Source organism: Elephas maximus, chromosome 22, assembly GCF_024166365.1.
Source record: "Elephas maximus indicus isolate mEleMax1 chromosome 22, mEleMax1 primary haplotype, whole genome shotgun sequence".
Classification (NCBI taxonomy): domain Eukaryota; kingdom Metazoa; phylum Chordata; class Mammalia; order Proboscidea; family Elephantidae; genus Elephas; species Elephas maximus.
In genome coordinates this window covers 49,620,190-49,643,540 of record NC_064840.1, presented here as the reverse complement: position 1 = coordinate 49,643,540, position 23,351 = coordinate 49,620,190, and the positions used below count along the sequence as shown (strand labels likewise).

General features: G+C 38.0%; 1 protein-coding gene across 1 annotated transcript in view; it reads left to right on the top strand.

The window, feature by feature from the left end:
• Positions 1-1,621: 1,621 nt before the first annotated feature.
• Positions 1,622-23,351, top strand: part of ADAM7 (ADAM metallopeptidase domain 7) — an 89,588-nt gene continuing 67,858 nt past the window's right edge. The window contains exons 1-5 of the mRNA XM_049865495.1: positions 1,622-1,673; positions 6,294-6,397; positions 8,926-9,002; positions 20,964-21,042; positions 22,507-22,583. Of these exons, the coding sequence (XP_049721452.1) occupies positions 1,622-1,673; positions 6,294-6,397; positions 8,926-9,002; positions 20,964-21,042; positions 22,507-22,583 (389 nt within the window). The remainder of the gene's footprint in view (positions 1,674-6,293; positions 6,398-8,925; positions 9,003-20,963; positions 21,043-22,506; positions 22,584-23,351) is intronic.

The following is a 23,351-nucleotide window of genomic DNA, read 5'->3' as shown; positions in this document are numbered from 1 at the left end:
GCATCATACAGAGTTTAAGATAAAGAATGGCAAGACACCAGACTTGGAAAAGGAGAAAGGCAGGAAGCAAGAGTATGAAAAGGAGGAAGGGAGGAAGTCTAAAGCTTCTACCAGCTCCCAAAATCGAATGACAACTTATAGGTTAAAGAAAAATAGTGCCTTGGAAAGCTGACTCTCTGAGGATTCAGAAGACTGGGAAATAGAAGAGGAAAGTGAAGATGATGATAAAGAAGGAGATGTATGAGGTAGAATGTTTCTTTCAAGAAGTTTGTCCACAGGGTCATCTGAATTCTTCCAAATGCAGGCTTTATCAAGAGGTTGGCAGAAAGATAATCTGGAAGTCTTCTGAGAGCTCCCTCTCTCCCCAGCTCATCCTCTGGCCCACCAGAAATAAGCTGAAGTTGAAGCTTGGTGCATATGAGGGCACCCGTCTGGTATACAGGGTGAAGGAGCAGGAGGGCTGTAAAACTACTTATGGCAGGCACCAGAAGAAACATAGCATGGCCAAGCAGGAGGCAAAGAGAGCTTCTCACAGGTCTCTGGAAAGTACTCTGGGAGATCAAATAGGAAAGTGTCTTTTAGGCCAACAAATAAATCAGAAATTCGAGGCTGGTTCCGTAGAAGTTTGGGACATACTTAGCCAACGCAGCGATAACTCTGACAGACCAAAGACTAAAGCGTGTTGCAAGCTAACAAGCAAACACAGATTTGGAGCAGATGCCATGGATGTGAAAAACACAATATTTATCAAAGAAAGATTAGTAGCTTAACTCAAGAAAAGTGACAACACAGGCCTTTAAGATTATACTGAAAAATTGAAGCTGAAGATATATTAATAATGATTCTCTGTATAACTTATTAATTTCTTAAGTATGTTATGTAGCAGGCTTAAGGACATATTTTATATGTTTCATCTCATAGGAAAAAATTGAGCTTCAAAAAAAAAAAAAAAAACCCTGTTGCCATCAAGTCGACAGAGTAGAACTGCTGCATAGAGTTTCCAAGGAGCACCTGGTGGATTCAAACTGCCAACCTTTTGGTTAGCAGCTGTAGCTCTTAACCACTATGACACCAGTTTCCATTGAGCTTTAGATACAGAGAAAAGCTTATTATTACATATGACTTGATGGGAAAGAACATGTGATCTTTTTTCTCTGTCAGACCCAATAAAACTCTTTTCTGTTAACTAATAAGTTAACAAAATGTGACCTGCAAAGCCTTTGGAATCGTGAGTTGTGGAACAGGAAATAAATTAAAGTGAGCGTGTGTGGGGAAAAAATATTTTGTAAGACTCTCATGATTTTTTTTCAAACTTTTGAATAGTAATACACCTGGAAGTCATATTTATATTAGATATGAAATAGAAATCTACGCCCAAGCCACCTCCACTACGACTGCCTCATTGGTTACCCTTAATTAGTACTTGATGTTCACCCTCTAGCTTTTAGCCTCAAGGTCAAAAGCAGTTGTGTGGTGTGATCCAGGCCCATTTCCTTGTGCTAGATCAAAACTACCTATCTACCTGGTCACCTTCTTTATCCTTGCCCTGGAAGCAAGAAGAAAGAACTGTGCACATCTTTTCTCAAGCACATGTGCCCCCCTTCTATCAGAGCCATTCAGAATGATTCCCGGATGTATACTTTTGATGATTTTATTCCTTTCTCAGTTTAAAGGTATGTTTTAATGTTTTCATCAGGAATTTGTTATTGTACTATGAGGTCATATCACTTTCATCACAAAGTTTAAATTGTAAATGATAAAAATAAGAAATATCCATTAATGATTTTGCTGTGACCATCCCGACAAGAGTAGCCTTGCCAATCCTCTTTCTTAACGGTGTGGCAGGGTCTTTACAATTGGATAAAATTAAGTGTAAGACTAAACGTAAAAAAAGAAAATGTGGATGGCAGGGGGAAAAAAGGTTTCGTCTTCACCAGTAATTAATTCCATATTAACACTGTGTTGGATTGTAACTGATGTTGTGATATGCCTGCAAAAAAGTAGAGACTGCAGAGACCAGTTCATTAAAATTTTGATTTATAAGCGGGTTGGCTGATTAAAGTTTTTGATTGATTTGGGAGATATAGACATGGTTTTTTGTTGGTTTGTTTGCTTGTTTCCAACTCAATTGCTACTGAAGATAATTATAAAAGGAACCAATATGCTGAGTATTCATTACTTTAAGAACTCTAGATGCTGAAGATATACCTGATTAGATTAAAACTATGGAAAAAACACTTTCTTTGGATCAAATATGATCATCTTATTTTCTTGTGACTTGCTTCCCCTCTCTGAAAACAGAGTATGCAAATTTGAGGTGAAGGTTCTGTTTAATTACTGTCTTTAAATTAAATTAGATTAAAAATAATTGCAGTATAGACAAAGACTATGTATTTTCTATTTTTCCTGCAGCATCTGCTCAGCCAAAAATTCTCACTCTTTCGTTACCAAACTTTGTGCGGTTTAGGAACTGCTTGGAACAGACATTTGGGTAATATGTCTGCATATCTGAGAATAGCACTTTACTTATTTTGAAATTTTAAATATTTGAGATTTCGATCCCTTTTCTGAAAGAAAAGAGACCTGGTAGCACAGTCGTTAAGTGCTCAGCTGCTAACCTAAACATTGGCTGTTGGAACCCACCAGCCACTCTACTGGAGAAAGATATGGCAGTCTGCTTCCATAAAGATTACAGCCTTGGTTGCAGGGAGATTGGAATTATTATGCACTATTGGTGGGAATGCAAAATCGTACAACCATTTTGGAAAACAATATGGTGCTTCCTTAGAAAGCTAGAAACAGAAATACTATATGATCTAGCAATTCCACTCCCTGGAATATATCCTAGAGAAATAAGAGCCATCACATGAGTAGACATATGCACACCTATGTTCACTACAGCATTGTTCACAATAGCAAAAACATGGGAACAACCTAGATGCCCATCAACAGATGAATGATTAAACAAATTATGGTACAGACACACAAAGCAGTACTACTCAACGATAAAGAACAATGACGAGTCTGTGAAGTATCTCACAACGTGGATAAATCTGGAGGACATTATGCTGGGTGAAATAAGTCAATCACAAAAGGACAAATATTGTATGAGACCACTACTACAAAAACTCATGAAAAAGTTTACACACAACAAGAAACAGTCTTTGATGGTTCCAAGGGAGGAAAGGGGAGGGTATGGGAAAACACTAAATAAACAATAGATAAGTGGTAACTTTGGTGAAGGGTAAGACAGTACACAACACTGGAGAAGCCAGCACAACTTGTACAAGACAAGGTCATGGAAGCTCCATAGACACATCCAAACTCCCTGAGGGGCCAAATTACGGCGCTGAAGGCTGTGGGGTCCATGGTCTCAGGGAACATCTAGCTCAATTGGCATAACATAGTTTATAAAGAAAATTTTCTACATTCTACTTTGGTCTGGGGTCTTAAGAGCCTGTGAGCAGCCATCTAAGATGCTCCACTGGTCTCACCCCTTCAGGAGCAAGGGAGAATGAAGAAAATTAAAGACACAAGGGAAAGATTAGCCCAAAGGACTAATGGAAATGGACTACAACTACCACAGCCTCCACCAGACTGAGTCCAGCAAAACTAGATAGTACCCTGCTTACCACCACTGACTGCTGTGACAGGGATCACAATAGAGTCTGCGACAGAGTAGAAAAAAATGTATAACAAAACTCTAACTCATAAAAAAAGACCAGACTTACTGATAGAGACAAGACTTACAGAGACTGGAGAAACCCCAAGAGTATGGCCCCTACTATGGCACCTTTTTAGCTCAGTAATGAAGCCACTCCTGAGGTTCATCCTTCAGCCAAAGGTTAGACAGGCCCATAAAACAAAGTGAGACTAAAGGGGCACACCAGCCCAAGGGCAAGGACTAGAAGGCAGGAGGGGACAGGAAAGCTGGTAATAGGGGACTCAAGGTCAAGAAGGGAAAGTATTGACATGTTGTGGGGTTGTTAACCAATGTCATAAAACAATATTTGTACTGTTTAATGAGAAGCTAGTTTGTTCTGTAAACCTTCATCTAAAGTACAATAAAAATAAATAAATAACTACTGTATTTCACCAAAAAAAAAAAAGATTAGAGCCTTGGAAACCCTATGGGGAAGCTCTGTTCTGTCCTATAGGGTCATTAGGAGTCAGAATCTACTCAACTACACACAACAACTCTGAAAGAAAAGAAATATGTGTAAAAAATATCCTCCCACTCTTAACGCTTTGGAAAAATCTAAGTGTCCACTGGGAGATTTCTTACTGTTTTTAATTTAAAGGCTCAGAAATGATCAGAACTGAAATAATTACAATGTATACATTTTTCTTCTGAGTTAAAATGGTATTCTGAACAGTACTGTGGTCTGAGCCATAGAATTTAAGAGTTAGAAGGGGCTGTAGTGACCGATTGAAAAAACATCCCTGATCTGAGTCCATCTCTGTGTTGACTTATCTTGTAAATGGTCTTGCAACCCTCACCAAATCATATGGTATGTATGAAGGTTCAGATCTTCATCAACATGAAGAGGCTAGATTATGTGGGAGAATCTCAATACCTTCTCTGGAGAGCTACTAGTCTAAAAGTCAGTGCTCTTCACCTATCATTTACCTTCAAGGGCTAGGGTTATGTTTCTCATGCATATTCAAACATGAGATTACACAATTGAAAGAGTACCATTTAAAGAAGCTTGGAACGTCATAATTTGGGACAAGTGTGGGCAAAAGAGCTGTCCCCGCACATTCAAAAGACCATCATACAGAAGAAAATTAGATCTCTTCTTTGTAGCTCCAGAGTGTAGAGTAAGAACATCAGCACCAATCAAGGGTACTACATAGAGAGTTTTCAGATGAACCTATTAAAATTGTGGGACAATCTATGATCAGAGAAATACAGAAAGAAAATGGAATACTTGCCTGTTGGTGCAGTTGAGGTCCACTTCAAGGATGCTGGTGAGGACATTATAAAATAGCATAGGGCTCAGGTGACTTTATTGCTCACCTTGAGGTTCTATGATTCCATGAAATACTACATGACTCTTAAAACACTCTGATCCACAGTAAGAAGGAGGAAGGAGTGGAAATTTACTTAGTTCCTACAATGTAGTCAGCACTGTGCTAGCCATTAGCCACTTTTTATGTTAGGATTTTTAAGTCTTTATTATTATCCCCCACTTTATACATAAGGAAATTAAGACTGATATTTACAGATCAGAAAAAGTAGATATGCTATTCATGGTCATACTGGTAAGAAACTGCTAAAACCTTGAATCAAACTCAAGGCAGACTACAGAAAGTCTGTATCCTTTCCTTTATATCACTATTTAACTACTGTTGCTGTGTGCCATTGAGTTGATTCCTTCTCATAGCGACCTGATAGGACAGAGTAGAACTGCCCCACAGAGTTTTCTAGGTTGAAATCTTTAACCAGGTCTTTTCTCCTGCGGAGCAGCTGGTGGGTTCAAGCTGTGGACCTTTCAGTTAGCAGCCAAGTGCTTAACCATTACACCACCAGGGCTCCTTCCCTCTTTAACTACCATACCATAATTAAGCAGAGCTCATCTCACAGATGACTACCAGTTTGATAGGAACTAAGTAGAAGATTATGTTTAGCACTAATTCTTTCCATTTGCCAGTTGCTGTCAGGTCTACTCCATTTCATGGTGACCCTACATGTGTCACAATAGAACTGTGATACATAGAGTTTTAAATAACTGATTTTTTGGGAAGTAGATCACCAGGTCTTTCTTCCGAGGTACCCCTGGTTGGACTCGATCTTCCAACCTTTCAGTCAGCAGCAGAGTACCCATTAACCTTTTGCTCCACCCAAGGACTACAACTAACTCAAAGGACCTAAAATGCCTTTAAAGATAAAAAGTCTTTTATTTATCTTTGGTAGCTAAAAGTTCAGATGCAAACATCCCTGGGTGATAAAATTCAGTAATTTACATTGAAACAGGCTTTCCTGGGAGGCAGAATCCAGAGACAGGCATTAAGAGAGTAAGGTGACAACTGAAGAACAAGGTACAAATGTAGAAGAAGCTGAGAGACTGATTTTATTTTACTTGCCTACTTTCTGGCTTTTCTTGTATTTTCCTAATTTGTGAATATTAGTTGCAAATTCCCTGACTATAATTGTAAGGCTGATAATACTTCCTTGTTGTTGGGCGTGCTGCCAATTGGGAGTAAGCAAACTCTGAGAACAATTCTGTTTTTCATTCAGTGTAAATAAGTGTTAATGCCAACTGTATTTTCATTCTTATTTTTCCATTTAGAAAAGGTAATCCTTGGAGTAGAGGGTCAAGAACTGGTTTATCCTAAAAAGCTCCCTCTGGTACAGAAGCGAGATGTTGGGCACGCCCATGATCCCGACATACAGGTACAGGTTTTGACAGAATATTAAGCTTTATTGCTTTCCCATGACATTTAGAAAGCTGCATTTGCCTCCAACTCAAAAGCAAAAAGAAGAAAGGAGTCTCAATTTTTCTCTTCACTTTATAGGATGTGTCGGGGGAAAACAATCCCACCATAGATTAGGGAACAAAAAGGAGTAAGCAGAACTCACCTCACAGTTGACTTCAGGTTTTATGGGGTACCATTTTCTGGAGCCCTGGTGGTGCTGTGGTTAGGCTTTTGGCCACTGACTAAAGGTCAGCAATTTGAATCCACCAGCCACTCTTTGGAAACCATATGGGGCAGCTCTACACTGTCCTATAGGGTCGCTGTGAGTCAGAATTGACTTGATTCAATGGATTTGTTTTGTTTTTGTTCTTTTAAGTTTACAGTTTACATGTTGGTAAGTTCTACCAACAGCTTGTGCCCCATTTCCAGGCTGAATTAAGGCAATCCCATCTGTTCTGAGCTGGTGTTCATGAAGTGTAATCTCTGAGCATTTTACTTTCCTCGCAATCGGATGTGTAGATTGGTTTACTTTCCAGATTTTGCAATAAATCTGGGCAACTTTCACAGGAACAAAAAGGTCTGCTTGACTTGTCGTTTACAAAGGCTTTTATTCAGGAATTGAAATTTCAAACCATTTAATACGTTATTTTGAAAAGTAATAAATTTTATTGTAGAAAATAGGTTACACACAAATAGTAAAAAAAAAAAAATTGGTTGTTTTCATTTTCCCACTATTATAATAACTAGATGAATGCCCTTAATATTTATCACCATTGTTAGTTGCCATCCAGGGTGTTCTAACTCATGGAGACCCATGTGGGCAGAGTAAAACTGCTCCATATGATTGATCTTTTGGAAGCAGATCGCTAGGCCCGTCTATGAGGTGCCTCTGAGTGGGTTTGAATCAACATTTCCTGTAGTAGTCTAGCTCTTGACTCTTTGCACTAGCCAAAGACTCCACATATTTACCATTGTTGTTGTTGTTAGGTAGAGTGGCTTCTGACTCATAGCGACACTACGTAAACAGAACAAAACACTGCTCAGTCCTGCACCATCCTCACAATTGTTGCTGTGTTTGAGTCCGTTGTTGTAGCCACTGTGTCAATTCATCTCGTATAGGGTCTTCCTCTTTTTCGCTGACCCTCTACTTACCTATTTATCATTAGGCACTTGCATTTTAAGCATTAGGTTTTTAATTTGACCCATGAAGAATAAGTAAAGGGGTACTTAATTCCAACAAACTCTGGGAGTGCAAATCTTTGCCAAGGCAGCAACTCTCTTTTCCTCTACCATTAGAATAACCAGGCTTCCTGTTTCTCACATTTTAGATTTTTCAGTCATAAGTAAGAAAAATTCCAACTTTCTAAATGGTTCCATTGGCACCTTTTTTTCCTTGGCTTGAAACAATAGAATAGCAAATTTCTATCCACTCCCATGTGGAAATAATGTCTTACTATATTTCTCCAATAATTCTCTTTACAAATAAATTATCTCCAACTCTTTTTCACCTACTCAAACCACTGTATTGGTTAAAGTTGGAACTTAGCTAAAGGAGCAAAACCAGTTTTCCACCACTCATTTTGGTTTTCTTTCATGGTGGTCTCTTCTGCCATTTATTGTCTTAAGACTTAATCAAGGTTGATATTAAAATGTTCCATTATGAATATAGAAGATGAAACTGGAGCATCATTTAGAGCTAGAAAGTAGAGAAGTACTCAAAAAACAAAACTTTGGGCATATGTCCAATGTTCACAGGAGTCAACTGAAAGAGCTCCCAATAGTCAAAACTGGGATAAGCTGAGCAAAAAAATGTGATAATGTAGTATATTATAACCAAAAGTATAAAATAAATATCCATGAGACCATACTGATATAAATAAATGATTGAATAAATAAATAGGGTAGGAGGAAGAATAGAAAAATCTTACATACAGAATTCTGAATAAGTTATATGGACATGCCCTTTCATGGAGCTAGATAACTCCTCAGCCCTTAAGTGTGGGCTGCATATAGTGACTTCCTTCCAAAGAGTATACAGTATATATGCATATATATACTAAAAACCAAGCCTGTTGCCATCAAGTTGATTCTGATTCATAGCAACTCTATAGGACAGAGCAGAACTGCCCCAGAGGGTTTCCAAAGCTGTAATCTTTACAGAAGCAGACTGTCACATCTTTTTCTTCCAGAGCAGCTGGTGGTTCAAATTGCTGAGACAGCAAGGAAATATAATGAATGGTAAAAATCTGGATGACAGGGAAATATGCATTTTTCCATTTTATTTTGTTTTATAATTAGGAAAAGGCCCATCGAAGGTTTATAACTTGAAAATAACTTGAAAGTAAAATCTACCTTACAGTATTGGCTCCATTATAAATTCAGCTTTATCAGTATTTATCATTTTTTCCTGCAAAGACTACTTTTATAGGGCTGTGGGAGACCTGTGATTTTCCCCTTCACTCCACTACTCACCCAGACACACACAAAATGGATATTGTTTTGCAGGAAACTTATGAAGAAGAATTGTTGTATGAATTAAAGCTAAATAGAAAAACCTTAATACTTCACCTTTTGAGAACAAGGTAAGTTCTATCATGATTCAACATTTTACAGATTTAGTAGTCTATAGTATTCTACTTTTTGTAAAGACCACCAAGGAAGTGACTTTTTCAAGTTATTGCCACTTATATGTAATCTGAATTATTATTTGTCTAATGCAAGCCCATTTCATATCACTAGAGTTTAATTTTTCTTAGCTTTTCCTTTTGATGTACGTTTTCCATACAACGAAATACAGAAATCTTCAGTGTACATTCATTTAATTTCAATAAATTTGTGCACCTGGGTTACCCAAGCATCTACAAAAATACAGAACCATCACTCCAGAAATTTTCCTCATGCTTCTCCTCATCAACTCCTGTCAAACCCTGCCAACAGAGGCAGCCATATATCTTGTCTCTTTCCTCATCATAAATTAAATTTACCTGTTCTAGAAATTGTTATAAATAGTATCACATTGGTCATACTGTTTTGTGTAAGACTTTTTTAATTCAGTATAATGTTATCGAGATTCACCTATGCCGTTACATGTATCAGAAGTATGGTTCTTTTATTTTTCTTGAAGTATTTCATTGTATAAATATAAATGAAGTGTATTTATCCATTTTCTTATTGATGGGCACCATGGTTGTTTCCAGTGTTTAGCTGTCATGAAGAAAGTTCTATGAGAATCCTTGTACAAGTCTTTTTATAAACATAGGTTCTCATTTCTCTTTGGTGAATTGAATGCCAAGGAGTGATGTTCTTGCACTATAGGGTATGTATATGTTTAGTTTTATAAGAAACTGCCAGACTCTTTTCCAAAGTGCTTGTGTAATTTTACATAACTACCATCTTACCATCAATATCTCACATGTGTCTGTCAGTTTATTGTACTGTGGGGGCTTGTGGGTTGTTGTGATGCTGGAAGCTGTGCCACCAGTATTCAAATACCTGCAGGGTCACCCATGGCAGACAGGTTTCAGCTGAACTTCCAGACTAAGACACACTAGGAAGAAGGACCCGGCAGTCTACTTCTGAAAAGACTTAGCCAGTGAAACCCTTATGAATACCAGTGAAACATTGTCTGATATAGTGCTGAAAGATGAGTCCCTCACTTTGGAAGGCACTCAAAAGACAGCTGGGGAAGAGCTGCCTCCTCAAAGTAGAGTTGACCTTAATGATGTGAATGGAGCCAAGCTTTTGGAACCTTCATTTGCTGATGTGGCACTACTCAAAATGAGAAGAAACAGCTGCAAACATCCATTAATAATTGGAATGTGGAATGTACGAAGTATGAATCTAGGAAAATTAGAAGTCATCAAAAATGAAATGGAATGAATAAAGATCTATATCTTAGGCATTAGTGAGCTGAAATGGATTAGTGTTGGGCATTTTGAATCAGACAATAATCATATGGTCTATTATGCCAGGAATGACAACTTCAAGAGGAATGGTGTTGCATTCATTGTCAAAAAGAATATTTCAAGATGTAACCTGAAGTATGATGCTGTCAGTGATAGGATAATATCCACATGCCTACAAAGAGGCCCAGTTAATACGACTACTATTCAAATTTACACACCAACCACTAAGGCCAAGATGAAGAAACTGAAGATTTTTACCAACTTCTGCAGTATAAAATTGATCAAACATGCAACCAGGATGCATTGATAATTACTAGAGATTGGAATTCAAAAGTTGGAAACAAGGAAGAATGATTAGTGGTTGGAAATTATGGCCTTGGTGATAAAAATAATGCCAGAAATCGCACTATAGAATTTTGCAAGGCCAACAACTTCTTCATTGCAAATACCTTTTTTCACCAACATAAATGGTGACTATACACAAGGACCTCACCAGATGAAATACACAGGAATCAAATCGACTACATCTGTTGGAAGAGACGATGGAAAGGCTCAATATCATCAGTCAGAACAAGGCCAGGGGCTGACCGCAGAACAGGTCATCAATTGCTCATATGCAAGTTCACGTTGAAACTGAAGAAAATTAGAACAAGTCAATGAGAGCCAAAGTATGAACTTGAGAACATCCCAACTGGATTTAGAGACCATCTCAATACTAGATTTGATACGTTGAACACTAATGACCCAAGACCAGACGAATTGTGCAAGGACATCATACATGAAGAAAACAAGAGGTTACTAAAAAGACAGGAAAGAAAGAAAAGACCAAAATGGATGTCAGAAGAGACTCTGAAACTTGCTCTTGAAAGTAGAGTACCTAAAGCAAAAGGAAGAAATGATGAAGTAAAAGAGTTGAACAGAAGATTTCAAAGGGCCACTTGAGAAGACAGAGTGAAATATTATAAAGTCATACATAAAGACCTGGAGATGGAAAATTAAAAGGGAAGAACACGCTCTGCATTTCTCAAGCTGAAAGAGCTGAAAAAAAAAATTCAAGCTGAGTTGCAATATTGAAGGAGTCTATGGGGAAAATATTAAACCACTCAGGAAGCATCAAAAGAAGATGGATGTACCGATGACTGCCCTGACAGGGAGCACAACAGAGAACCCCTGAGGGAGCAGGAGAACAGTGGGATGCAGATCCCAAATTCTCACAAAAAGACCAGACTTCATGATCTGACTGAGACTAGAAGAATCCCAGTGGTCATGGTCCCCAAACCTTCTGTTGGCCCAGGACAGGAACCATTCCCAAAGACAACTCACCAGAAATGGAAGGGACTGGACGATGGGTTGGAGAGAGATACTGATGAAGAGTGAGCTACTTGTATCAGGTGGACACTTGAGACTGTGTTGGCATCTCCTGTCTGGAGGGGAGATGGGAGGGTAGAGAGGGTTAGAAACTGGCAAAATGGCCACGAAAAGAGAGACTGGAAGGAGGGAGCAGACTGACTCATTAGGGGGAGAGTAAATGGGAGTAAGGTGTATATAAATTTATATGTGAGAGACTGACTTGATTTGTAAACTTTCACTTAAAGCACAATAAAAATTATTAAAAAAAAAAAGAAGATGGATGTAATACACAGAGTCAATATTTCACTATTTCAAAAAAAAAAAAATTGGTCAACCTTCAGCCATTTCAGGAGGTACCATATGAGCAGGAACCAATGGTATTAAAGGAAGAAGTCCAAACTACACTGATGGCATTGGTGGAAAATAAGGCTCCAGGAATTGACAGAATACAAATAGAGATGTTTCAACAAGTGGATGCAGCACTGTAAGTGCTCACTCATCTATGCCAAGAAATTTGGAAGACAAGTACCTGACCAACTGACTGGAAGAGACCTATATTTATGCCTATTCCCAAGAAAGGTAATTCCATCAAATGTGGGAATTATTGAATAATATCATTAATATCACACGCAGGCAAAATTTTGCTGAAGATCATTCAAAAGCTGCTGCAGCAATATATTGACCGGGAACTGCCAGAAATTCAACAGGATTCAGAAGAGGGTGCTGAACCAGGAATATCATTGCTGATGTCAGATAGATCCTGGATGAAAGCAGAGAATACCAGAAAGATGTTTACCAGTGTTTTATTAACTATGCAAAGGCATTCGATTGTGTGGATCATAACAAATTCTGGATATCATTATGAAGACTGAAAATTCCAGTTCACTTAATTGTGCTCCTGAGGAACCTGTACATAGATCAAAAGGCAGTCGCTGGAACAGAACTAGGGGATATTGCATGCCTTAAAGTCAGGAAAGTGTGCATCAGGGTTGTATTCTTTCACCATACCTATTCAAACTGTATGTATGTATTATATGCTGAGCGAATAATCTGAGAAGTTGGACTATATGAAGAAGAACGGGGCATCAGGATTGGAGGAAGACTCATTAACAACCTGTGTTATGCAGTTGGCAAAACCTTGCTTGCTGAAAGTGAAGAGGACTTGAAGCACTTACTAATGATCAAAGACCACAGCCTTCGGTATGGATTACACCTCAACATAAAGAAAACAAAAATCCTCACAAATGGACCAATAAGCAACATCATGATGATGGAGAAAAATTTGAAGTTGTCAAGGATTTCATTTTCCATGGATCCACAATCAACACCCAGGCAAGCAACAGTCAAGAAAGCAAATGATGCATTGCATTGGGCAAATTTGCTGCAAAAGACCTCTTTAAAGTGTTGAAAAGCAAAGATGTCACCCTGAAGACTAAGGTGCACCTGACCCATGGCATGATGTTTTCAATCCCCTCCTCTGCATGTGAAAGCTGGATGATGAGAAAAGAAGACCAACGAAGAATTGACACCTTTGAATTATGATGTTGGAGAAGAATACTGAATATACCACAGACTGCCAAAAGAACAAATAGGTCTTGGAAGAAGAATAACCAGAATGCTCCTTAGAAGCAAGGATGGTGAGACCACATCTCACATACTTTAGACATGTTGTCAAGAGGTGTCAGTCCCTGAAGAAGGACATCATGTTTGGTAAAGTAGAGGGTCAGCAAAAAAGAGTAAGACCTCAGTGAGATGGATTGACACAGTGGCTGCAACAATGGGTTTAAGCATAAGAGTGATTTTAAGGATAGTGCAGGACGTTGCAGTGTTTCCTGTTCTGTTGTGCATAAGGTCACTATGAGTCGGAACCAACTCGATGGCATCTAACAACAACAACAACCAGCAATATATGAGAATTTTAGTTGTTCCAAATCCTCTCCACCATTTGGTGGTGTCAGTCTTTTTAATTTTAGCTGTAGCGATGGGTTTGTGGTAATATTTAATTGTTATTTAGTCTGCATTTCCCTGTTGTAAACTTTTTCATGTGTTTATTGGTCATTTGTATATTTTCTTTTGTAAACTACCTGTTTAAATCTTCAGCCATTTTTTATTGGATTGTCTTGTTATTATTGAGTTGGAGATTTTTGTACAACCGGCCCTTTGACAAATATAACTTTTGCTAATATGTTCTTTCAGTCTGTGAGTTTTTCAGACATTTTCTTATCTGTAGAAGTTTCTAGCCCAAAGACATTTTAATATATCAAAATTTTCCTTTGTGTTTCTTGTACTCTGTGACCTAAGAAACATTTGCCTACCTGCAGGTCACAGAGATATTCTTCTATACTTTCTTCTAAACTTTTCGTAGTTTTAGTTTTCAGTTTTGATCTATTACCATCTTGAACTTGTGTGTATGTGTTTGGCTTGAAGGAGAGGTTGAAGTTTGTATTTTTACAAATGTATAGGCCAATTATTCCAGAATATTTTGTTGAAATTACTTTCTTTTGCTATTGGATTGTTTTGACACCTTTGACCAAACTCCAATGACAATTTAAGCATGGATTTATTTCTGACAAATCTAATCAGTCCTATTCATCTATTTTTCAATCCTTAACTCAGTGCCACACTGCCTTGATTACTGTAGATTTAGAACAAGTATTAAAGCCAGGCTTTAGAACTCTGCCAACTTTATTCTTCTTTTTCAGAATCATGTGTTTATTCTAGGTCCTTTGCATTTCCATATAAGTTTTAAAGTCAAGTTGTCAATTTCTGCAAAAAAAAAGCTGGAATTTTGATTGAATTATAGATGAATTTGGAGAGAATGTTTATCCCAATAATATCGATTTGTCATGCTTTGTTCCTACAGACATTTAGGTTTTCTTTAATTTCTTTCAGCAATGTTTTTAGTGTGCAGTGTAGAGCTCTTGTGTGTCTTTCAAGAAATTTATTTCTAAATATTTTAATATTGTGCTCCTTAAACACAATTGCTTTTTTTAATTTCATTTTTCTATTATTTTCAGTTACTGTGTGAAAATACAATAGACTTTTAAAATGGTAACCTTGGATCTTGAGACTTCAATAAAATATTTTTTTTTAATTAACAATACCATTTGTAAATATTGAGTTTTACTTCTTCCTTTCTGATCATTTCTTTCTTTCTTGCAATGCCTAGGACCTCCAGTACAATTTGAGTAGAAGTGGTAAGAGTTAGCAACCTTACATTGTTCCTGATCTTAAGGGGAAAGTGTTAGACATTGAGTGATTAATATGACATTACCTGTAGGTTTGTCCTTGATGTGGTTTATCAGATTAAGAAAGTTCCCTGAGAAGTTTGCTGAGTGCTTTGTCTGTATCCATTGAAATGACAATTTGGTGATTTACACTGATCTGTTTTCCATTGTTAAACCATCCTGGTATCCCTGGGATAAACCCTATTTGTTTATTGTACTTTTTAAAAAATATAGTACTGTATTCAATTTCTCAATAGTCCATTAAGGATTTTTACAACTACGTTGATGATAGATATTGGTCTATATTTTTAGCATTTTTTATAATGTCTTTGTCAGATTTTGATATTAAGATTTGGCATCATAAAATGAGTTGAGGAGTGTTCCCTCCACTACATTTTTTAAAGTGCTTTTTTAAAAATTGATGTTATTTCTTTAAGAAGAAAGTGGGAGGCCTTACTCTACCTGATTTCAGAACCTATTATACAGCCACAGTAGTCAAAACAGCCTGGTACTGGTACAACAACAGGCACATAGACCAATGGAACAGAATTGAGAACCCAGATATAAATCCATCCACATATGAGCAGCTGATATTTGACGAAGGCCCAGTGTCAGTTAATTGGGGAAAAGATAGTCTTTTTAACAAATGGTGCTGGCAGAACTGGATATCCATTTGCAAAAAAATGAAACAGGACCCATACCTCACACCATGCACAAAAACTAACTCCAGGTGGATCAAAGACCTAAACATAAAGACTAAAATGATAAAGATCATGGAAGAAAAAATAGGGACAACCTTAGGAGCCCTAATACAAGGCATAAACAGAATACAAAACATTACCAAAAATGATGAAGAGAAACCAGATAACTGGGAGCTCCTAAAAATCAAACACCTATGCTCATCTAAAGACTTCACCTAAAGGGTAAAAAGACCACCTACAGACTGGGAAAGAATTTTCAGCTATGACATCTCCGACCAGCACCTGATGTCTAAAATCTATATGATTCTGTCAAAACTCAACCACAAAAAGACAAACAACCCAATCAAGAAGTGGGCAAAGACATGATAACTAAGAGCCCAAGAGACAGAAAGGGCCACATGAAGTAGAGACTTACATCATCCTGAGACCAGAAGAACTAGATGGTGCCTGGCTATAACCGATGACTGCCCTGGCAGGGAGCACATCAGAGAACCCCTGAGGGAGCAGGAGATCAGTGGGATGCAGACCCCAAATTCTCATAAAAAGACTAGACTTGATGGTCTGACTGAGACTAGAGGAATCCCGGCGGTCATGGTCCCCAAACCTTCTGTTGGCCCAGGACAGGAACCACTCCCGAAGACAACTCATCAGACATGAAAGGGACTGGACAGTGGGTAGGAGAGAGATGCTGATGAAGAGTGAGCTAATGATATCAGGTGGACACTTGAGACTGTGCTGGCATCTCCTGTCTGGAGGGGGGATGGGAGGATAGAGAGAGTTGGAAGCTGGCAAAATTGTCACAAAAGGAGAGACTGGAAGGGTTGACTCATTAGGGGGAGAGCAAGTGGGAGTATGGAGTAAGGTGTATATAAACTTATATGTGACAGTCTGACTTGATTTGTAAACGTTTACTTGAAGCTCAATAAAAGTTAAAAAAAAAAAAATTCAGGGATTGCAATGAAGAAAAGCATTCAGGATAAACATCCTTTGTAATCTCAAGGAACCAAAGGCAAAGCCAGAGTATGATGCCGGAGGACAACATAACCAGATACACAGAGTAAGACATAGTCTGGAAAAGGTACTTGAGAATGAAATGTTGGAAATCAAATTTGATTTTTACCAAAGAACTCATCACATTAGCCACAGTAGTTATGGACTATAAAGTTCTCACAAATACCAAAACAGCAAGTATTGAACCAGCCTAGTTTGACCTTGGCTGGGAAATTCTCACCTGTGTATGTGCAGGTCTGGGACACCATTCCTCGCCGACACTTCTTATTCTCTAACTTTTTAATTCAAACATCCTAGTGGTTATGAAGTAGCATTTCACTGTGACTTTGATTTGCACTTTTTTTAAAGACTGGAGCCCTGATACTGTACTGGTTAAGAACTTGGCAGCTAATCAAAAGGTCAGCAGCTCAAATTCACCAGCCTTTCCTTGGAAACCCTATGGCACTGTTCTACTATGGGGTCCTATAGGGTTGCTATAAGTCAGAATCGAATCGATGGCACCTAACAACAACAACAAAGACTAATGAGGTTGAGCATTATTTGTGTACTTATTGGCCCTTTGAATGTCTTCACTGGAGAAACGTCCATTCCAGCCCTTTGCCCAGTTTTTTCTTTGGTTATTTGTCTTAGGGGGCTTGCCATGAGTCCTCATGATAATAAGCTGACTGAGCAATCATAAAGGAATTGCTGGAAGGCCAAGACACTTGACTTCCTTGAGAGGGACAGAGTGATCCTTCCCCAAACGGACAGACCCACACAGTGGACTCCACCATCTGCTCTCTGGACCTAGCATGGAATGGGGTTGAGGGGGTGGAGATGTAGCATGTGACTGCCCCAGAAATGAGCACAGTGCTTCCTAACTGTTCTCCCAACAAGGGGCTCTGTTATTTAACCCATCCCGTCCTCGCTGCCCTCTGCCAAGAAACTATGCACTCAAGGATGTGGCCTAACAACAACAAATCACTTAATTTATTGTCCATATTTATTTCTCAAAGCCATGGTGAACTGCGGATTTGAACTTCTGGTCCGCTGATACCAACTGGACTCCTGAATCAAGTCGTGTGAGTAAAAGCAAACCTACATAAAGGTTCCTTGCCCTGGGGCTTTATCCTTGGTCGATATATCATTTCCTTAGTCTTTAGCTGCTGTCAAGTAGGCCCCTGACTCCGGGCAACCCCAGGCGCAACTGAAGGAAGTCCTGCCTGGTCCTGCTCCATCCCCATAATCAGCTTTGGCTCAAACCGTTGTGATCCATGGAGTTTTCATTGGCTATCTTCAGATGTAGATCTCCAGGCCTGTTTCTCGTTCATCTTAGTCTGGAAGCTCTACTGAAACCTGTTCAGCATCATAGCAATATAAAGCCTCCATGGACAGACTGGCGGTGGCTGCATGAGGTGCCTCGATGGGAAGAAACCAGGTATCCTGCGTGGAAGGTGTCCTTTGAAATCAGTGCCCGATGCTCTCTGGGTGCAGTCCAGTGATGTGGAACAAAGCAAACAGCAACGCTTCTGCCGGGCATCAGCCCACTAACTCCTCACTCCAGCATCCACACCAATGGCATGACCACCCTCTACTGCCTCAGTCTGAACCCAACACCCCAGGTTCACAACGGGACCTCAAACTCACCGTCCTGGAAACTCCTTTCAATTTCATTACTCCATTTGAGGAACTCACTTCGGATTTTTGTAAATAGCCAGCTGTCATTCTCCCCTACTGATTCTTCTTGTACTGAAGCAAGAATGTCCTGATTAAATGCATTGATTTTCTGGCCAAAAAAAATTGATGCTATTTCTTTTTCTAATGTTTGACAGAATTCACAAATGAAACCATCTTGAAGGTGTTCATGTATATGTGGAGGGTGCAGAGGTTAATAACCAATTCAATTTCTTTTATAGATATTGGGTTATTCAGATTATCAATTTAATTTTCTGCCACTTTTAAATTGCATTGTTTTTAAGGAAAATGCTCATTTCGTCTAAGTTGTCAGATTTTTGACATAAAGCATTTGTCCTAGTTATCTAGTGCTACTATAACAGAATGGCTTTACCAAAGAGTGGATGGCTTTAACAAACAGAAATTTATTCTGTCACAGTTTAGAAGGCTGGAAGTCTGAATTTAGGGCACCAGCTTGGGGAAGGCTGCCTCTCTCTGTTGACTCTGGGGGAAGGTCCTTCTCTCCTGCCAACATCCATGGGTCCAGTGACCCTTGGAAATGTCCATGTATCTTGGTATTGAGCGTCTCCTGTGCCGAGGAAGTTCTCTGCGCAGGAATTCCCAATCCAAAGAATGCACTCTGCTCCCAGCTCTTCTTTCTTGGTGGTAGTGAGGTCCCTCTCCTCTCTGCTCACGTCTCTCTCCTTTTATCTCTTGTAAGATAGAAGATGTGACTCTCTCATGGATTGAATTGTTTCTCCAAAAAATATCTGTCAATTTGGTTAGGCCATGATTCTCAGTATTGTGTGGTTGTCCACCATTTTGTCTCTGATGAGATTTTCCTACGTGTTGTAAATCCTATTGCTAGATGTTCATGAGATGGATTAGTGGTAGTTATGTTGATGAGATCTACAAGATTAGATTGTGTCTTGAGCCAATCTCTTTTGAGAGATAAAAGAGAGAAGTGAGCTGAGAGACAGGGGGACCTCGTACTACCAAGAAAGCAGCACTGGGAGCAGAGTGTGTCCTTTGGACCTGGGGTCTCTGTGCCTAAGAAGCTCCTCAACCAGTGGAAGATTGATGACAAGGACCTTTGTCCAGAGCCTATGGAGATAGAAAGTCTTCCCTTGGAGCCGATGTCCTGAATTTGGACTTGTAGCCTACTAGACTGTGAGAGAATAAATTTCTCTTTGTTAAATCCATCTACTTGTGATATTTCTGTTATAGCAGCACTAGATAACTAAGACACCCTCTTTAAGATATACTTCACACTGATCTTGCCTCATTAATGTGTAGTAATAAATGTATAGAGGTTAGGATTTATAACACATCACAAAATGGAGGATAATTACATCAGATCACAAAATGGAGGACAACCACACAATACCGGGAATCGTGGCCCAGCCAAGTTGACACATATTTTGGGGGAATGCAATTCATTCCATGACAGTGTTCAATATAATTCTCTTACTATTTTTTAAATTCTGGAGTATTGTAGTGATAATCCTTCTTTCATTCCTAATATTGGCAACTTAAAGTCTTCCTTTTTTTCTTGATCAGTCTAAAGGGGTTTGTCCATTTGTTGATCTTTTCAAATAACTAAAATTTGGCTTTATTAATTATTTTTTTCTATTATTTGTTTATTTCACTGATTCCTTAGTGTTTAAAGTATTTAAGCTATAATATTTCCTCTAAATGTTGTGTATTCATTACAACTCAGTTCAAAATATATTCAGATTCTTTGCCTAATGGATTATTTAGAAGAGTATTATTTAGTGTCCAATATTTGGGAGGTAGGTGTCTTTCTGTTATTCATTTCAAATTTAATTTCATTGTTGATAGAGTATATGCTTTGATGACGTCAGTTTTTTAAAAATTTATTTTGACTCACTTTGTGGTCAAAGATATGGTCAAACTTGGTGAATATAATACGTACACTTGAAAAATGTGTATTTTGCAGTTTCTGGGTGTAGTGTTCTATAAATAACAATTAAATCAAGGTAGTTGATGGGATTTTTTAGATTTTCTGTTTTTATCGAGTTTTTTTTTTGGGGGGGTTGTATTTGTTTTATCAACTGGTGAGAGTATAAAAAATTATATGAAAATATTAGCAGTGGTTATATCTTAATGGTGGGATTCAGAATAATTTGTTCTGTATGTTCCTGTATTTTCTAAATTTGCTATAATTAATGCATACTGCTTTTATATAATAAATGTAACTGTGGGGTTAGTATATATAAATATATGTATATATTTCACAGATTTTTACATTAATTTTGGCAGTGAAGGCAAGAGACTTTTTTATTAATGAGGTTTTTACTTTTTATTATTCTACTGAAGTTTTAAAGTCAGATACTCATATATTATGGGCACTTTATAAGCTTGAGCTTTAAAAGAATTTAAATTACTAAGCAAGAGATTTTCGCTTAGATTCCACTTGATCTGAGTTCTTCCTAAAGCACTGTTTTGCTAAAATTGCTTGAATTTTTTTCTGCCTATTCATAGTATTTATCAAACCATGAAATCTAGATAGGCTTTTCATATGAGTGAGTTTGTTTTTGCTTATCTATTTTTTGGAGAAGAGAACCTTGCTGAGATTTGAAAGCAGCCTGGAGGTGCCTCCTTTACATGACTGGTTTGACTGGTGAGCTTTGTAGAAGGAATAAATGTCACTACCTTTCTGTTTTCTTTTCCAGGGAGCTCCTAGCCTCAAATTACAGTGAAACCTACTCTTCTACAAAAGGAGAGGAGGTCACCAGGCATCCTCAGGTCATGGTATCCTATGGAAACTTCCTATTATTCTTTTCTGAAAATATTATTTCCTGGTTTGATTTTGAAACTGCACTCTAGCTTTGCAAGCAGCTTCAGGAAGCACTACATTAGAAAATGAGTCCTGAATTGATTATCCTAACTCAATAATCCTATAATAAAAGATGTGGTCCTTTGAGCCTAAAAGAAAGCTGATCACTGCTTAATAAGCAATTCAGTGATTGCTAATGTATTTTTATTTGGTAATGACTGGTGTTAATTCTGGGGGAAGGCTGAAGCAGGACATCAAAGAAGTACAAGGCTCACCGATGAGGCTGTATCACACTAAATAGATAAAACCTAAAGATATAAAACAATTAAAAAATCTTCCTCTAATTGACCCTTATTTTATTCATATCTCCTTGCCCAGTCCTTCTGATGCACCAAAATAGATAAAACCTAAAGGCATAAAACAATTAAAAAATCTTCCTCTAATTGACCCTTATTTTATTCATATCTCCTTGCCCAGTCCTTCTGATGCACCAGTATTGAAGCTTCTTCTTGATTCTTCAAATAAATCTTTGTTCATTTATCCCTTTCTAGTGGATACCAAACTGTCCAGTCAATTCCTACTCATAGGATACAGAGTCTATTTTTATACCTTCATTCCCCTTCCGAGGTCAAGCTCTCAGCACCCTTCTAATCAAAGCCAGTATTACTCTTTCTTATTAAAAGTATAGTTTTTAAATTTTATCTACTTAAGGCATCTGTCAACTTCTATAAATTCTAAGTCATTATGTAATCTTTATAAAATAGGACAGAAGGAAAACCAGGTAACATGCCTTTAAGCAGAGGAAGGGGATTGGCCTGTGAAGGTCTGAGGTCCTTGGAGGACCTGGGAGGTGTAACAGATAGGTAGGAGTTAAAAAGATGGAAATGTTAGGAAGAGTAATTACCTAATGGAATCACCATTGGCAAATTGCCAACTTGGGAATAATAAAGATACTGCTTGATTGAAGCAGAGAGAGACAGGATAGAAAGGTGCAAGGGGACATGGTTGAAGAGTGAGACCTAATTATAGAGATCATCAAGAATCTGGGCTTGATTTCACAGGCAGCTAGGAAAAATTGTAATATTAGCTCAGGAAGCTGAGTTTGATATAGAATTTTGGATGGATTAAAGAAATGATATTTCTAAGGAAAAGAGTCACATTTTTGAGCTTTATGGTTGTTAAATTCTAGAGTGAAGACTTCATATACTGAGCTACAAAAAGAAATCATGCAATTAAGATACAATGTTTCAAAAAGTATTCTAAAACAGTCAACTCTTTCCAAATAAATGAATACAATCAATGAATTAATGTAAATGAAATTCATCCAAATGAAATGCTGATGCACTCTGAACAGAAATATTTACCAACTAATACTTGTATTAATATTTAGATCATGTCAATATTTATACTTGTATTAATAGCCTCTTTATCCACTTTAGGATCATTGTTTTTACCAAGGATCCATCATACACGAATTAGATTCCGCTGTCAGTATCAGCACATGTAATGGTCTGAGGTAATGGAGAGTCTTTCTATTTCCTCTATGAGTTTTTCTGTGGATTTTCAAAGACATTCACCTTACTTCTAACCTTTTATTAACACTTAACCCATTGCGGTTGAGTCGTTACAGATTCATAGTGACCCTGTAAGACAGAGATGCCCCATAGGATTTCTAAGGCTTTAATCTTTATGGAAGAAGACTGCCACAACTTTTTCCCATGGAGCAGCTGGTGGGTTCAAACTGCCAGCCTTTCTGTTAGCAACTGAGCTCTAAACCACTGCACCACCAGGGTAAATAGTAAATAGAAAAATTAATGGGGGAAGAAAAAGAAATGAGTATCAGCTCTGGCCCATTGATTTATGTTCTTGCTTGAGGGAAAGATGTCTAATAAACCACACTAAGTAAGAGGAGTTTTGTAGTACAGGACCGTAGGATTCAGAGTGAGAAGACTTCTAGAAATCATCTAGCCAGCGCTCTCATGTTATAGCCCAGGATACTGAAATCAGAGAATTGTTCCAGCACATACAATTTTCTTATGTTATAACTGAATCCAAAAACCAGGCCTCCTGTGTCTTCCAGTCTTGTGAATTTCCATTATGCAAAAGTGTTTCAAAGGTTTTTACTAAACCAGGCAACGTGTCCAGTCTCTGAAACTAAAAGATAAGAGACAAAACCTATAGTTCTCTATAGATCTTGGCCTCAAGGAGGAAGGAGGAAGACTTGGGGAGGCAAAGGGGAGAAGAAAAAGAAACTTCTGTCTGCCTTTATGATGGCTTCACTTGA